At 36.3% G+C, this 19373-nt stretch overlaps 1 protein-coding gene across 2 annotated transcripts in view; it reads left to right on the forward strand.

The window, feature by feature from the left end:
- Window positions 1-16231, forward strand: part of LOC139137741 (ubiquitin conjugation factor E4 B-like) — a 51031-nt gene extending 34800 nt beyond the window's left edge. For both annotated transcript variants that reach the window (XM_070706004.1, XM_070706005.1), the window contains exons 23-28: window positions 577-718; window positions 1301-1435; window positions 4771-4962; window positions 6714-6888; window positions 15121-15270; window positions 15620-16231. In XM_070706004.1, the coding sequence (XP_070562105.1) occupies window positions 577-718; window positions 1301-1435; window positions 4771-4962; window positions 6714-6888; window positions 15121-15270; window positions 15620-15705 (880 nt within the window). In that variant the 3' untranslated portion in view covers window positions 15706-16231. The remainder of the gene's footprint in view (window positions 1-576; window positions 719-1300; window positions 1436-4770; window positions 4963-6713; window positions 6889-15120; window positions 15271-15619) is intronic.
- Window positions 16232-19373: the final 3142 nt, after the last annotated feature.

The following is a 19373-nucleotide window of genomic DNA, read 5'->3' on the forward strand; positions in this document are numbered from 1 at the left end:
TGGATGGATTTCCAAACACTAACATAAATCTGGATTTCATTTGTTCAGTTTTCATTCAGTTCATCCCTGGATGAAAGTAGACGTATGAATGAAGGGGCAATGCCGCATTCTTCCAAGAACTTTCAAACAAATCACATAACAGTGGTTTTTGCTAAGATTATGGTACTCAAGTAAATAGTCTTGAAACTCCTTCATCATTTCTGTTGTCCTTGACAAGGATTGATGTACTGAGGAGACTCGTGTCACGTGACTTGGAAATGCCAGTTAACTTACCATGTATAACCCTTAACAAAAACTTACCCAATGAGGCCATGCCTTTTTCATACTGGCTCCTTAATGTTAGAATCAACATCAAGATACCAGAAAATACACAACTGTCGAAAATTTTTGAAGTAAATGAAAACCCAGCTGTTCTCCTGGTTATGCAATGTGATTAAATCATTAAACATCACATAACTTCTTGTTCTGATTGATTGGTTGACTTACTATTCACAAATGTGTTGGGAATGCCGATTTTGAAGTAGCGCCCTCTAGTGTCAGCTAAGCGATCTCCTACTTTGTTAAATCGATTCACAGTTCTGGGAAGGACTTTGTTCGGTTTGTCAACATGCTGATGAACGACACAACATTCCTGTTGGATGAGAGTCTGGACTGCCTTAAGAGAATTCATGAAGTTCAAGAAATCATGAAAAAAGAGGAATGGAAACGGATGACACAGGTATGCATTGGAATACTGGTAAATGTAGTAACTATATCCTGTGATATACATGTATGCTTATCTGAATCTTGCACATGCAATCAATCTGACCATAGTACACCAGTTTATGTCTTAAAGGATGTTTAGAGGTATTCTTATCTAATCTTATTGTTGGAATTATGCGATTTTGTAATTTTATCAAACTACCATGAAAAAGTATTGTAACTGTAAAATGTGAATGACTCTGACAAATCTGTGGCTAGAATTCTAGAAAGCACCAGTTATGGTCCATCAACTGTACGTCAGAAAATATTTATTATTATTATTGTTATTATTACTATTTATTTAAACTTGATAGATTGTTGAGCAAAAGACTCTTCTCACACAGTGTCGAGATACAACAAAAATAAACAATATGTGCATTAAAAAATATTAAAAAAAACAGACTAACTGTCTTTTGTTTAGTAAATTTTACAGTGTATAACATAACAACCTCATTTCAGTTTTATTTGAAACTTCTTGAATGAAAATAAAATGTTTGGTAACCAAACAAGCTGTTTGGCTGAAAGTGTTGTGAAAATCTTCTGACATTTTCAATTCCAGGATGAACAACAAGAAAAGAGACAACAGTTGTCGACAGATGAAAGACAAGTCAGATCGTACTTGACATTGGCTGGTGAAACATTGGACATGTTTCATTACCTTACAAGGACAATTCAAGAACCTTTCTTGAGACCAGTAAGTATTACGGTAGTGTTATGGTAGAATGCACTTCAGAGATAGATAGTCTGACTCTCAAATTTTACAATTCTGATCTACCACTTTTGGGGGCTCATTTCTAATCTCTTTGATCAAAGGTTTAATGATTAATGATCAGAAATTGTGATTATTGATTGACTGAGCAAGTAGTTACTGACTAGGCAGTTTGGTTATTGACCCCGCATGGGATTATCGACTAGACATCTGCTTATTGACTTGTCATTATGGTTATTGGCCATATAAGGTGATCATTGATGGTTTGTGTCGAATTAATATTAAATAATTGACTGGCCATCATGATTATTAACTCCCATTTCACATGTATGTGTGGAAAAGGGGAGGTTATCTGATGTGTAGAAAAAGCTGTACTGTTTGTTTGTTTGTTTGTCCCTTTGAGTGCCATAATTTTTCCCACCAAAATTTTAGTGCAACATTTTGCCAGTTTTCCTGAATTTTTCTGTAAATTTTTTGATAATTTTGCAGCAAACAGACATTTCTTTTTATTGGCCACAGGTTTTGATCAAAATTTTGGATGAAATCTGAAAAAAAATCATCTGGATCTTAAAAATATTTTCTGGGTTATATTTTATGAAAGCGACGAAAATTGACTTTGGCAGTTGAAAGGTTATTAATAAGCTGCCCTCTGCTTGTTGTCTCGAGCCATTGAGTATATCACTGTGATATTTGGTATGGTAGTGCATCATGAGATGGAGAGCTCCCATTCTTCAAATGAAAGTGATGGCCCCAAAATGAGGTTGAAAAAGGTGAAAATTGTAAAACGCCTTGAACTCAAAAGCTTTAATCAACTTGATATTGGTGTATATTGTCAATTTCATAGAAACAATTTGCAATATATCTTGTGAATATCAAGATTCTGTACAGTAATTTGAGAAATCTATAGTTGTCAAAACTTTGCTTTACCTTCAATTGGATCTGAAATATATGTAGAAAATTGACATTTTCGACTTTTTGGACCCAATTTAATCATCCGTTTTCACTTCAAGTGATTAAAAACATTTACTATTTTTGTCTATGTACAGTATGCAACATTATATATTCAACAAAACTAAATTTTGTAGTTTATTTTCCAGAGCAAGCATACCTGAAATATGCATTTTTTGTTAAAATAATGTAATTCTTAGAAGACAAAATGTGCATAAATTTGCATAATTAGGTATAATATGTGAAATCAAGGCAAGGTATAATCTTTTCAACCTAAAACATATCTTGCTTGAAAGTTTCACATTTCTAAGATGAATATTTATATAAATGCTATTTTTCATCCATATTTGATGTTTTCCATAGGTAAAAATAGCAACAATCATTATTTTTACCCCATTATTTTGACAAATCTAACAGGTATTCATCGTTTATGAGTTTTTGTTCCTGCTCACAAGTACAAAGAACTACACTTTAGCAAATTTCAGCGTTTTGCATGGATTTGTTCAAATTTTATAAGCATTTGAAAACTCAAACTTTTCTAAATTTACTTAAATATATCCATATGGGCCTCCCTATTATAGCATCTTTAGTCCAAAAAAATCAAGTTTACAGTATTTGTTTTCAACAGCTTTCAAATGTACAGTATTATGTTAAAATACACCATATGGAATATGTTGTGTTTCATTAATTTTAACCGTCTTGACCTGGTGGTGAAATATGGACTTGACAGGAAAAGGGTTAATTAGATTTTTGTCTTCTGTGAATAATTTTGAGATGTGATTTTTGCCCAATAGTTTCTATATTCCCATATATTCTTTCTCAAGCACACATGAAATATGTTCTTGATTTCTCATAAACAATTGATTAGTGATACTGAAACCAGAATCACATTTTACCCATTCACCAGGTACATGGTGAGATTTCAACATCACCAAATACAGTTAACCATACCAAGTGCTCATGATCACAATGTTATTATTCAAATTTCATTAAGATTCTCTATTACCTAAAGTAAGAAAATCATATAAAGATTTAATTTTGATAACTTGAACATAAATATTAGTAATACCATTCTTAGGAACTCACACCAAATTTCAAAGCTGCATGGTTCTTGTAAAAAAATTGTTTTCACCAAAAGTGACAAAATATTTCTAAACATTTTTTTCAATAGCTATTTCATTGTGAGTTAAATACATATGTATGACAATATATGTTGGGAACTGCAAACCAAATTTTAAATCCATACAGTGAACAGTGTTTGAAAAAATAAATGTGTTTCTTAAAATTTGATAAAAGAATTGTGTCCCCTGCATACACTGTCCAACTGCTGTGCATATTGCTTTTGTATTTACTGTCAGCATGCATCATGGCCATGATATCTCTTGTTGTTCAAATGAAAGTTGAAGTCCCCAAAATATGCAAGCGAGTTTGAAAAAAATTGAAAATGGTTAAAAGCCTAGAACTCAGAAATCAGAGGTCAGATTTCTCTAAATTTAATATCTAGTCTTGTTACAGTGTGTTATATTAATCTTAAAAGTTTTGTAGGAAAATTTTTAATGTTGGATATTTTGTGAATTTTCTTGGCTTTTCTCAGTTTTTAGCTATTATTTTTTAGTTCAGAAATTGTTTACTGAATTGATTTGAAATTCAGTTTGCAGGCTTCTACAAGTGTTCTTTTACATATTTACTCAAATCATAATTGAATGAACTTTATTATTTGAATTTTTTTGTTGCTTGAAATATTTTTAGCTTGTCGTCTATTTATAGAAGCTATTTGAGTTGAAAACAATGTGAAAGCAACTTCTGTCCGTCAACTTCCAACTTCCGTCAACACAACTTCTGTCTGTCAATTATGGACAATTCCAGCTATAGCATTGTGTAGGGACACGTACGATTGATGTCATTGCAATGCAACACTATTATTTAATTGGTCACGTATTTCCGTGGATTTAAACCCCGAAATTGGGACCAAATTGTGTCCAAGGGAACAAATACATCAAAGTCAGAGTTGGGGAAATCTGTTGGTGACATATTGACAGAAGCAGCTGAGCTCATCACAAGTTGACAAACATGATGTCGATGTTAATATGGGTGCTGCATGGAACATAGACAATGCAACTGAACTGGATGAATATCGTAATGATATTGAGGAAGCACTTCCTAGGAAGGCAAAATCAACATCGAAAGTGACTGCCCCTAAAATGTCAAGTCTGCCCCTGGGCCTAATTTTGATGAATGGGGCAGAAAGTACTCCTTACAATGAACATGCAGAGAACACACTGATTATTGACCAGGCATAACTATTTTTTTACTGAACATTATGATTATTCACAGACACAACGTTTGTTGACTTAATTTCATTTTCCTTTCAGGAACTTGCCAGTCGTCTGGCAGCCATGTTGAACTTTAACCTTCAACAACTATGTGGAAAAAAGTGCAATGATTTGAAAGTGGAAAATAAAGAGAAATATGGTTTTGAACCCAAGAAGTTGCTCAATCAGCTGACCGACATTTACCTTCATCTTGATTGCAGAAAGTTTGCAGAAGCCATAGCAGCTGATGAGGTAGGTTGTTGTATTATTTGCAGTGTTAATCTCACATATGAAACTAGAGTGTGTATATAATACAATACAAAAGGAATGCTAGGAGACCAATTTACATCATATTGTTTAAAATATCAGGACAAATAATGCCTCTAATACAAAAAAATTAGAAAAAATAATGATTGATTATGTTTGTTATCAGAAAAACTTGAAAATTTGTTAGTTTTTCACCCTTGATTGTTACAAAATGTTCCACTCTTTGAAAGGGGTGCTAGGGTCGATGATGTTGAAGCTTTAATTTATGCCATTTAATATGTAGTCGTGATCAATGTTGTATTTGAGTTTGTTTTCCCATTTTACCAGGCAATCAGTCAGAGGGCTAGCTACCTTGTGCTAGGCTTGACCACCCAATACTTGGTTGAGTAGTGAATTGTGGTTGTATTGTGGATTGTCTTGGCGGCAGCCGTCCTCTACCGGTATGCACACATGTGCAACATGGCAGGAAATGGGGTTTGCAGCTGGCTTGTTTTTGAAATTCAAAACAGTGTTGTGTTTCTTGTGTGACAAAGCTGCAGCACATGGCATCATTCGTAGTGTTTTTCTTGGAAGTAATTCTGTTCGCCTGGTGAATAGTTTGTCGTTTATCAAGGTGATACAGTGATAAATGGAGGTCCAGGGATCCCCATGTGATTGAGTCTGTTGCCTGTTTCTTGTTTTACTCATGATCATACAATAAAACTGATGACATGGTAAAAGATTGTATGTAATCTCTGATATTGATTGTTTGATTGAGGTATGCTAATGTGTCCTTTGTAGACAGGCCATGGTTAGTGTCTTTAAGATGTGGGCATTGGCTGATATCCAATGCAGAAGGGACTTGGTCGGGCTCGGTCTATGCTTGATGGTCTGCTAAAATAACTTCATGTTCCCTTCAGCTGCGAGCTCTTTCTTGTCAATAGGTCCAATGAACCAAATTGTGGCTATATAGTCCGCAATCAGTAACAGTTTACACTTATCCTTTGCTGGATTCTGGGCAGTGGTTCGCTGGTCTGATACAATGTCTTTTATCGCATTGTTGCTTAACGCTTCAAGGAGTTGGTTCAGGTCTGCATCTTTGGCAATGGACTTTGTAGTCACCCCTGATGTTTCTGTTCCATGTACAGGTAGTTCTAGTGGTGCCTGTTGTTTGGCTGGTTTTGCATCTAAGTTGATCCATGCCTGGTGGAGCAGTCCGCATTAGCCAATAGGCAGGTTATAAGTCTGATGATGTATTGGTTGGTGAGGCACTTCAGGACATTGGTCGATGGGATGCCTTGTGAAGTTAGCACATCTTGTGTTTCCTCCGTTAGACCTGCTGTGTCGCACCAAGCGCCAAAACTTTGTACTTTGTCTGTCATTGTTGCAACTCGTTGGTGGGAACAATAGCTTTGTGGATGAAGGCTATCAGCATGTGAACACTCTAAGGTTGAAGCCAAACATGATTAACAATTACCGGTGGCCTCCTCCCGGGACCATCCCACTCACAGTTTCCAACCCGACCCATTTAAACTACAATAAAACAAGTATTATTGTTCATGAAAAATAATAATTGATTATGTGTGTTATCATAAAATTTAAAAATGTGTTAGTTTTTCATCCCTGATTGTTACAAAATGTTGATAAACAGAATCTGTACCAAGTTTTGGGTTATAGGTCAATGGTCATGATAGATTAAAGCATATGATGTGTCAAAGTTCAAATGTCTTAGAGTGATGTTCTGTTGTTTATTACAGCGTTCCTATCGTAAAGAAGTATTTGATGATGCAGTGAGTGTGATGACTAGGGCTGTTATCAAAGCAGAATCTGAAATCAAAAAGTTCCGTGATCTAGCCAACTTGGTAGAAGAGATTGTGATCAGCAATATGAAGAGAGACATTGACTTTGAAGATGCACCAGATGAATTTAAAGGTAAGTATTTAGATCATGCAGAACATTGTTTGACTAGCCTGAGGAGTCTTGTTAGTTCCAGAGACCAGCTCTGGAACTGTTAGTTTTTGCTCACTTTCCTTCTTTCTTTCTTTCTTTCTTTCTTTCTCTATTTCCGGTATTACTACCATAAAACATGCTATACACAAATTTTATCTTAATTACCCAGAATGCATTGCGACACGCTTATGACGTCATCGCTCATCTCGGACGGGTTTTATGGGCATTTCTTGTTTGTTTATTTATTTATTTTTTATTTTGCATTGCTCAACTATCATATTGCGTTCAGCTATCAATAATTCTAGCTTTCTTTCGCTTTGTTTTTTGTTAGCTCATATTTGGTTTTATATATAAATACCAAAAAGAGCTTATATGATGAGTCTGAGTGGCGTCTGTGTCTGTATATTTGTGGGTATGTGCGGATGTATGTCCGTCACACACAAAGGCTCCCATACCGCCAAAGCTACCGTCTCAGTATTTGGTGTACAGGTAGATGTAGGGGTTGAGATGTGAATTTGTTCAAATGAACACATCAGTGTCAAAAATGTGCAAATGAGGTAAGAAAAAGGGAAATTCTGCAAATGTAGGAGTTGTGACATGCCAACATGCTACTCCACTGAGCTTGAGTCATTTCCTGTCATTGTTTATGAACTGTTACATATTGACAGACCTGCTCAAACTAAGGGACGGACCATTAGATCTTGGGAGGGGGTGGTCACAATGAAATTGTGAACATTTTTTTACAATTGTAAATTTCTAAATAAAATTTTTTCCAAATGAGAAAAGCTGTGCTAATTTTTTTTTCTGAGTAAATTTTCAGATTTATAATTTATTTTAGTTCGATGCTGTCTGAGGATACAATGTACATCCATATCACTAGCGCAAATAAGATTGCGTGCTGTAACTACAACATACATATGGCCCAGTGATTTATATTGCTGATAGATTTCGCGAAATGTTGCAGATCATCTTTTGACAAGCTGAGAAGCTGTTTGCAAAAAATGTGGTGAAATTTCAATATTATTTGTGTTTTTAGGACAATTTTTGCCCTTTTTTGATCAAAACATCTATTTCTCTGCAGCAGCGTGTCCAACTTTTGTCAACTTGTTTTTCTAGTTTAAATATTTCTTGTTGTTTTTCTGGTTGTACTGTGCAGAATCCATTGTCATAACATTGAACGTAGAATTTTCCTGCACTGAACAGATAGAAACAACATTTATTGTTGATCTTTGGTACCCATACTGGTATATACCAATTCTGATCAAATGTGAGCGACACCGTATAATTGCGGTATTTTTGCTTTTTGATTTTATTTTTCTCTAAATACTCGCCGTACGTGGCTATACTGTTTTGCCCGAATGCGCATGGCTGAATGACATTAACAATGGCGACGGATACGATCGCGATGCTCGCATAGAGAGAGAAAAGTAGGCTTTCCGAAAGTTTAAAAGCGTGGCTGGGCACATCGTGTACCTAGGCGAGGTGGGTGTGCTCGAAAACGAAGATCAATGCAAAATTTGGATTCAAAATCGGCTGTTTTGGCGGAGAAACTGCCCGCTGTATTTCTGAGGAGCCACCAGCGGTTTTTAGCTCCCATAGCCATATGTATATATGGCAATGGAAGCTATTCTTATAGGCTAGGGAAATGTCTGTATGTCTGTATGTCTGTATGTCAACATCAAAAACTCCAAAACCGCTGTACATTTCATCTTGATATTTGGTGTGTACATGGATGATGGGCTGTAGATGAGATTTTGTTCAAATGAAGTTATCATTGCCAAAAATATGCAAATTAAGTGCAAAAATGTAAAAACAGTCAAAATTGAAAAAACTCAATAACCACTAAGCAGATTACATGAAAAATTAGCATGTAAGTACTTTGGGCTGACATGAAATGATTGTGCACATCTTGGGTCAGTATCTTGGACTTGCTATTTTTCATGAATTTTTTTGTAATTTTCTCCCATTTTTGGTCAAAAAATCTCCTGCTCTGAAACCACAAGTCCGATTGATTTGAAACTTGGTATGGAAGTGCATAGGAGTGACCTTTCCCAAATTTGGGTAAATCGTGGTGAAATTTGCATATTTTTAGTTTACACGTCCATAGACTCCCATGTATAAGGCAGATCTCCATAGACTCCCATGTATAAGGCCACGAAAAATAAAAATTTAGTTTCTCATCGTATTCATATTGCAAAAAGGATGCAGTGACACAATTTTTAGTCCCCACGTACGGATGAAGTCCAGTGAGCTTATAGATTGGGTCATGTCCGTCTGTTCGTCCATCTGTGAGTCCATCCGTTCACGCAGATATCTCGGATATTTTGACAAAATGTCATGTGACCTTGATGACCTTTGATCTCAAATATACATATTTGTCCATAACTCAGTAACCACAAGTGCTACCACCCTTCATATATGGTATGATGGGACAGCTTATGACGCCACATATTGTACCTCATTAATTATGCACATATCTAATTTTGAGCGAGCCAATAGAGCTAGAGGTCTGATTTTTGGTATATAGGGATAACTTAGCAATACAATTTTTTTGACAAAATGTCATGTGACCTCGGTGACCTTTGACCTCAAATATACATATTTGTCCATAACTCAGTAACCACAAGTGCTACACCCTTCATGTATGGTATGATGGGACAGCTTATGACGCCACATATTGTACCTCATTAATTATGCACATATCTAATTTTGAGCGAGCCAATAGAGCTAGAGGTCTGATTTTTGGTATATAGGGATAACTTAGCAATACAATTTTTTTGACAAAATGTCACGTGACCTCGGTGACCTTTGACCTCAAATATACATATTTGTCCATAACTCGGTAACCACAAGTGCTACACCCTTCATGTTTGGTATGATTGGACACCTTATGACGCCACATACTGTACCTCAATAATTATGCACATATCTCATTCTGAGCGAGCCAATAGAGCTGGATGTCTGATTTTTGGTATATAGGGATAACTATAGGAGAGAAATTTTTTGACCAAATGTCATGTGACCTCGATGACCTTTTACCTAAAATATATGTTTATGTCAATAAATAAGTAACCACAAGTGCTATGTCCTTTGTATTTAGTAGGATGGGAGACCTTATGACAACACACGCTTACCTCATTAATTATGTACACATCTGATTCTGGGCAAGCGAATAGAGCTAGAGATCTGATTTTTTGGCATATAGGGATTAATTAGCAATATAATTTTTTTTTTTCAAAATGTCATGTGACCTCGATGACCTTTGACCTTGATTATACATATATATGCATATTTCAGTAACCACAAGTTCTATACCCTCCAATTTTGATAGGATATTAGACCTTAAGATGTCACATCTTGTACCTCATTTATAATGCGCATATGTATTTCTTGGCTGGCCAATACTGCTAGAGGTCTGATCTTTTTTCCCGATTTAGAACCATAACTTAGACATGCCTCATGTGTTTCAAATTGGGAACAATGACATAGACCTATGTGCCCATAGATCTCAACATATACACTCCAGTGATACTTCTTAATGACCACATTTTCCTGCCCCATCAAGACTAATACTCCTATTACAAGTGGGGACTATGTCATTGTAAATGACTTGTTGAGTTAATGGTTGTATCACAGTATTCGATATATCTAATTCTGTATTTTTTCCATTTTATATTCTGAATAATTACATTAAACATATTTAACTGTCTCCAGTACATTTCATTTAAGTATTTTCACTTCATGCACTTTATCCCTTTCACACATGTTCAAATATCTGACCAGAGAACAAACACTAAATAGTCCAGGATGGGAGCTACAGTGTCATTGACGCTACTTTTCCTATATCAGTCTGCGGGGCTGTGGTGGGAGGCCGTTTAACGCCGGTAACACACAGCCCTGCCATGCAGAGCTAGGCATTCATAGTGAACTGTCTGTCACTGCACCGGCATGCGTTGGCTGCACGTAAAAACAACTCAACTTTCCAAGATCAAACGGTCAGTATCTTGTGAAAACAGCGACATAGCAATGAAAATTGTTTTAGTCTGTGCTTTTATTATAATCAAATGAAAATGCACGTGGCCTCGGCTTTCAATTTCAACGGCCTAGGTCCGATGTTTCCTCTCGTCTGATCATCGTCATAAACCACGCGCCTCTTTACGGCAACAACTCAGCACTACCCGTCAAGCGATTGATTTTCGCGTAGGTCAGCGGAACGAAAATAATTGCTCTGGCTCGCGAGAATGTCGTCTGATATACATTTCCGTGCGTTGTCGCCCCCGTATGTATCTGTTGTGATTTTACCGTACATGTAGGCATTTGTAATCTGTGTACTGTAATTCCCCGGACTGCCTTGCTTTTATTTGTATTATGGTGTTTACTGCTATCAGCCCTAACTATAGGTACGTGCTTGAATATTAAAATCCAAAGCACTCTTTCATTCTGCACCTATCTTTGTCACACATTCTCTTGTTTCTTCCGCTGCTCTTGTCTCTGGAACTTCGCTTTTGCTTGCAAATGCTTTCTAGTTATATAATAGTGCTTTCTGATAGCTTACAAAAATTATTGCAATTTGACCACCAGATGATTGATACAAACGACAATTAAACTGCTTGGCTAATCATTAAACTAATTTAACTTGTTTCAAACCAGATTTGTGTGACACAGTGAAAGTGATTAGTGCAGGCAGTTTAATCCTGTTCTTATCAGTTGTGTGGCAGTCCAGTTGCAATGATTGTTGTAATTTCCACTTCTAGGGTCTTTAGTGTTTGCTTATTTTTCTGTCATATCTTAACTCTTGAATGTCATTATGTAAGTATTCAGTGTTCTCCATTGGGGGATTGAGATGGGCAGCCTGCCCACCTGCTTTTGTCTACCACCCATCTGAGGGTGGCCGCCTGTTGTTTGTTACCTGGCCGACTCGCATGTTCTGGGGGTATTGTTTTTCTCATTCACACAGACTGTTCAGCAGCAAATTTGACACAGCAACAGAGAGCAGTTTGCACATGAACAACCATACTGTGTGTGGTCATACATCAATTATACCATAGAGATTCTAAGTAGATGCTCATGGTGGGGCATCTTTGACACCTGATATGAAAATATTTGCCGCTACTTTTAGTCACTGATCAAGTGAATATGGAATCTTCGTCACTTTAAACCCTTGTCATACGTGTATTTCTTTGTGTATACTCCGAGTTGTTCTTTTTTGCATATACTGTAGCTTTAAGAAATCTAACTGATGCTCACTTCAAAGTGGTGTCCACCCATTGAAATGTATTTAGGACTAATGACATTATATCCACTGCCAATTCTATAAGAATTGCTATACTATTAACATGACGTTGGGGTACACTACACCAACAAAGACAACATCTAACTCTCCCAGTCAAAAACGTAAGAATGATTTAGAACCTCACTCCTGCAGCAAACAAATAACACTCTCAAAAGTAAGAAAATCACTGAGTACTGTTCCTCAGGCTGGTATCAACCATTGTCTAAGAAGTAGAATCATTGTTTGTAGTTTTTTATTAGTCCCCACGGACACCGTCCGGGGGGACTTATAGGTTTGGTCATGTCCGTGCGTCCGTCCGTGCGTCCGTCCGTTCACGCAGATATCTCAGAGATGCCTGGAGCGATTTCATTCAAACTTGGTACAAGGATTACTTCATATGTCATACAGATGCACATCGATTTGTTTTGTGATACGATCCAATATGGCTGCCAGGCGGCCATTTTATTACGATTTTTTCATATTCAGAGCAATAACTCAGGCACATTTCAACTGATTTTATTCAAAGTTGATACAAGGACATTGACCAATGTCATAGATATGCACTCTAATTTTTTTGGTGATACGATCAAATATGGCCGCCATGCAGCCATTTTGTTACGATTTTTTCATGTACAGAGCCATAACTCAGGCATATCTCAACCGATTTTATTCAAACTTGGTACAAGGACATTGACCTATGTCATACATATGCACGTCAATTTGTTTTGTGATACGATCCAATATGGCCGCCAGGCGGCCATTTTGTTACGATTTTTTCATGTACAGAGCCATAACTCAGGCATATCTCAACCGATTTCATTCAAACTTGGTACAAGGACATTGACCTATGTCATACACATGCACATTGATTTGTTTTGTAATACGATCCGATATGGCCGCTGTGTGGCCATTTTATTACGTTTTTTCATGTCCAGAACCATAACTCAGACATGTATCAAGCGATTTTATTGAAAGTAGGTACAAGGAGATTGACCAATGTCATACATATGCATGTAAATTTGTTTTTTGATACGATCCAATATGGCTGCTGTGCGGCCATTTTGTTATGATTTTTTCATGTACAAAGCCATAACTCAGGCATATCTCAACCGATGTTAATCAAAGTTGGTACAAGGACATTGACCTATGTCATACATATGCACATTGATTTGTTTTGTGATACGAACCAATATGGCCACCATGTGGCCATTTTATTACGATTTTTTCATGTCCTGAACTATAACTCAGACATGTATCAAGCGAATTTATTCAAAAGTATTTTTATCACAGACCTAATGAAGAGGACTCTATCCTCTCTGAGGACCTGTAATCAAAGTACCCATTAACAAGTGGGGACTGTGTCATCAACGATGACTTGTTATTTGTACAATAAATGTAAGAACCCTGTCTATACATGAAAATGCAACAATAAAAATAAAACAATATGAACGGCCTGGATTATAACACTAATTGTAATTAGTTTACACCAGTCACATAATAATGCTCTGCCAATTACGGCCACTCTTATGAAAGATATTTTGGCAAAACTTCCTTGGTTATCGGCCATCTTGGGCATAACATACTACTCTAACATGTGTAACATACTATTTCTTTCTTGTTAGTTTTTCAAAGATTATATTTATTATCAAACATTCTTCTTTTTCACTTCAGTCATCTTAAGATTTGGTTATATAATGCCATTTTTTGTCAAAACTTGGCAGCAGACATTGCTGCAGAGGCCACCTAGCTACTTGGTACATAGGGTTTCTTACAGCCAGTTTTAGTTACCCTCACGGTTTTGCTGACGTGTATATACATATTGTGTGCAGAGAATGCATGCTGTTTTTATCTTATACAAATGGCTGCCTTATTTATGAAATTAGGCCTATGGCGGACACACTTCAGATTACAGCTGAAAACCCCTAATCAGACAATAAATTTAAACACAAGAGACCATCAGTACACATTTCAGTTATCTATTTTTTACTCACATAACACTGGATGAGAAATACAGTAAGGCCAAACTAATTAAATTCTTTGTTTTGCGTCCACTCTAAATGGGAAAAGGTACGCGTCTAAGCGGCTGAAAAACACACACGAGAAAATTAACACAATGTAATTTGATTGCAGCAAATAAAAAATTGTAACAAAATTTTGGTTCAGAAAAGCTAAGCAGTCATGTCCTAAAATTTCCTATTCAGATACACTGTGTGTGTTTTTCATGAAAACCTGAAAAACCTAAGTGGGTGGGGATGCAAAACAAAGAATTTAATTACTTTGACCTAAATACAAGAGTAGATAAATGTGAATAAAACTCTTGACAGGTTTCATCTTTGTATTGGTGGCAGATACATGCCCAACTGTAAATGAGAATTTGTTCAAATGAAGTTAACACACCATTACTAAAAAATAATTATGAGCAACAAAAGTGTAAACTTGGTGAAAATCTCAATAAACATCAGTCAGATTGTCATGGCAAGGCAGCTAACATACCGTATTACACCAAAGTGTTGAACAGAAGTCGCCATGGGTGAGTCTACAAGAAGTTGTAGCCTACAGATCTTGTGAACAACCAGCTTTTTCATTTACACAATGCGGGATAAAATAAGTATATTCACAAAAAGTGTTATCTTTATAGACAGCAAACTTTTCTGCTTAATCCAGCAAGGTGCTCCTCTGATAGCTTTGATATTTGGCATACAGGTTCCGAGGGGTGTTTTTTTTGCTGCTAGTTTTGTCATTTCTGTCAGGCTATCTTGAATTAGCTATCAAAGATTTCCACCTTCTTCATTAACACATGTCACAAATAGGTATTCTCTACATAACACAGTGGAGCTGTATCGCTGTTAGGTCACTTGTTTACACTAACTGGGCAATATTCACAAAGAATGCATTAGAGTCTACAAATTTTTTATGCCAATTTTCTGTTTACTTTCTTTCAGATCCTCTGATGGATACATTAATGACAGATCCAGTTTTATTGCCACCATCTGGATCTGTGATGGACAGACCAATCATTGAAAGACATTTATTGAATTCATCCACAGATCCATTCAATAGACAGCCTCTTACTTCAGAAGAGTTAGTTTCAAGTAAGTGTCCCAATTCATCATATCTTTTTCTCCCCACATGGTTTTCATTTTTTGAAGTGTTCAATCTACTTGCCAGACGACATCTTGTGTGCCTTTGTATTTTAAAACTGCTATGCCACTATCACTTCTACAGTAGATGGTGTTGTGCCATTGAGTAAGACACTTCACTCCTCATTCCATGATTGTGTATGGATGATGGATATAACATTTTGTAAATGGCTTCTCACCCGGTGGATAAGGGTTAAAAACATAACAGCCCAGTTTACAGTTTGATCAGTAACCAGCATTTCAAGATATAATAATGCATGAAAAAGTACATTGTCTCATGTCTGTTCGGTCTCTCACACAGTGCCAGAGTTAAAGCAGAAGATCCAACAGTGGATGAAACAGAAACAACAGGAGAAAAGAAGCCAAGAACAGGAACAAACACAATGATGATTGGATGTGTGTCTGTGTAAATGATTGAGATGTAATCCCTTTGCAATGGAGAAGGCAAAGAAATGTTAGCTCCGTTGTAAAATAACAGACTCAGTAGTCGTGTGGATGTGTGAATATGATGAAATCTTTTGCCAAAACATTTGACATTGAACATGAGATATGTAGTTTTTCAAACATAGATACAGAATCATGAAATGCTGTCTGATGTGTATTGCACTGTAGTGTTTTTCTTTTTTTTTGTTTTAATGTGAAAAGTGCTGTTCACAAATACAATTATCTCAAATTGGTGCTTTCATATAACGCCAGGTCTCATTTCCACCTAACTTTCTTTTTTTGTTCCATGGTTTTATTTTCACCTCCAGCACTTCTTACATATGAGGTGCTCTTCAGAAACATTTTATGCCAGTGGTGGGTGACCTTTGACCCAGGATAATGAATTAATGATATAAGCACTGTAACACTACAATTGACAGATACACAGAACAAATTAATAATAACCTAATAAACTTCACAGAAACTTTAACTCTTTTTGTTTAGTTTTTGTTTTGTTGATAGTGAATGCAACTGAATGCTACTTTCTGTCCGAGTGTTATTCTTGATGGGCTGTGATCAGATTGGCCATTGGCACAGAAATATAATTTGTAAAGGTGGTCTTTGCTGGGGGTAGCGGGGACAATCCTAGCAATGCATGGATTCATAACGTGACAATCACAACTATAGTTGGTAATCAGAAATGTTTCCTAAGGCTTCAGGAAGTTGTCTGATGTGTGCCTTTAGAGGGAATTGCAAAATCAAATCAATTTAATTGGGAAAATTTAACTGTTGTATATTTTAGCAAAGGTTTGTTGTCTGATTATGCACAATCTTTATCTGAGGTGATGTATTTTATTTTATTTATTTTATTAAACCTTGTTTAACGAGAGTAGCCTGGTAAGCTTCAGTAAAGATGCTTATCTTCCCCAGGGCCCTCAAAGTACTGGTCAGTTTCTTCGGCTGGGGGTGGGGGGTGGGGTGGGGTGGCGTTGGGGGGGTTAGGGCAGGATAGGTAATGGATTTTTCATGGACATATGTGGCTGCATCATTCACATCTTATGCTTAAGTTAAACAGGCATGACTGCAGGTCAGAAAATCCAAGGTACAACTTTCCTTATGGACTATCTTCATGGGTACCAAAGCACTCTGTGTGACATGGGGAGAACAAAACTGGTTTCTCGCCTTCATCTCAACTTCGAAACCATGTCCTAAGCTCATGGACTCCTTTCAGTACAGACTATCTTTCTTAATTACCAAAACACTCCTCATGACAGTGAATGCATCTCCACAAAGGTTGCAACTTCATTGTTTGAAAGATGCATGACAAAACAGTTTATCCTTCAGTGGATATATAGGGTGAGTGACGAGTTAGTGTCAAAAAGATGTTGACCCTCTCAAGGAAGCTTATCGGCACTCTTGGACCAAACCTAAGAAAAAATGCCACAAATTTGCCAAATTGACAGAATTTTTTGCTCCCATATATATGCGTATGTATATATGCAAATGGCAGGTATTCGTATAAGGTGGAAAAATGTCGTCTGTATGTATGTATGTATGTCCGTCCACATCAAAAACTCCTAAACCGTAGCACCTACTGTCTTAGTATTTGGCGTACAGGTGCACCTAGGGGTGGAGATGTGAATTTGTTCAAATGAACATGTCAGTGCCAAAAATATGCAAATGACGGGAAAAAAAGGAAAAATCCTGCAAATGGCTAAAACTCAGTAAGCATTGGTCAGATTTGGTTGAAACTTGGTATGTAGATTTCTTTAGGTATTCTGAATTATGTGTGCAAAAATTGGGATGAAATTTGCATGTTTGTATTTTTAGGGTATTTTTTCCGTTTTTAGTCAAAAAATCTTGTTCTCTGAAATCGCTCGTCTGATTGCTATGAAACTTAATATTCATGTTCCTCAGGATGACTTCAGTCATGCTTGTACAAATTGTACTCAGTGATATTGTCATATTTGTAATTTTGGGGCAATTTTCCCAATTTTTGATAATTTTTTTTTTTATCCAAAAACTACTGAATCAGTTTGATAGCTTTGATATTTGGTATACAGGTATCTAAGATTAATTTCAATATAATGTGTTGAAGGTATGTTGAAACTGGCAATTTTTGTTTTATTTTTGGGGCAATTTTTGCCTTTTTTGGTCAAAATTTTTTTTTCTAAAGCTTCTGATCTGGTAGCTTTGATATCTAGTGTACAGGTTCCTAGAGTTTATGTTAGTTAGATATATTTAAAATTAGGATGAAAGCTGCAATTTTGTATTTTTGGGGACAATTATTCTCATTTTTGGTCAAAAAATTTGTTACTCAAAATTTACCAGTCTGATTGCTTTGATATTTAGTAAACCGGTTCTTAGGGTTTTTGTTAATAAGATATATTGAAATTAAGTTGAAATCCAGAAGTTTGAATTTTTGGGGCAACTTTGTGAAACTGTCAGTTTTACTGGGATATCTTTCATTTTGTATTTTTCAGATTTCTTTTTGGTAATTTTATACCTACTGGAACTAAGAGTATATAATGTGGTGATTAAGTAAGCATTTGATATGGTAAACTGTATTTGGTGTTGAAATGTGGTAAAAAAATCCTGGCAGATTTTGAAAAAATTCCAAACAAATGCCAATAAAAAATCCAGCCAGAGAAGGTTTGACAAAAAGAAAAGGTGGAAGAGTGGGGAAAAAAGAATGTACAATGGATCGGATAAAAAAGATAATGTACCTCATTGATCTTCCAGACACCGTCCCTTGTCAAATGGTCCACCCCGATGTATTTTTGCACGCAATTAACCATGCAGTGTATTTTAGTTTAAGATGTCAAGTTAGGTAAGGATTTGAAAGGAATAGTCAAGTTCACCACAGTTTAACTTTATCTCTTGTGTCATCATCCTTGTGTAATTGGTTAAGTTTGTGAGTTGTTCCAGATGTGGATGCACCAGCTTTTCTGGAAGAAAACAATGTTTACTTATCCCTGTAGGGTTTCTGAGTTGATGATTGTATGTTGAAATTTCTCCATGTATCTGGTGTATGGGCAAAGTGTAAACTTTGGTTGCATGTTATGTATTTCAGTCTATGTCAAATATTGTAAATGAAAAATCAAGAACAGTTTGCTGTGTGCTTGTGAAAATAACATATTTGTCAATACATTTGTCTTAAAGATTATCACAGAAGTAGAAAAGGAAAAGAAACTAATCAAATTGCTGTAACATATTCACCCTCAGTGCCTGTATAGGCCTATACTTAACTATTTTATCATTACATTCAGCTGTTTGTTATATCTTTATCACTCTCCATGGGCCAAGGCACACTTGTGGTCAATGTCATCACTCTGTGCCAGTCTGTGTATGTCAGTCTGTCTATATGTATGTCCATGTTTCATACAATTGTTGACTTGTTTTGATAACTATATGGGAGCGAACAGTGCTTTTGTCACTATTTTTTAGTCTTAGGGACATTTCAGCTGAAGAGACAGCTTCACAAAATGCTGTCCTCAGAAGGAAGCACAGTTTAACACTTGGCAGTGTGATGGCGTTTTTGGGCATTTACCAGCCAAGAAACAAGGTCCGGAGCAGTCAAAGCTGCTAAAATCGGCCAAATCTTTCCATTTTTTCTCTTGAAATTCAATGAA

The sequence above is a fragment of the Ptychodera flava genome, chromosome 7 (genome assembly GCF_041260155.1).
Source record: "Ptychodera flava strain L36383 chromosome 7, AS_Pfla_20210202, whole genome shotgun sequence".
NCBI lineage: Eukaryota > Metazoa > Hemichordata > Enteropneusta > Ptychoderidae > Ptychodera > Ptychodera flava.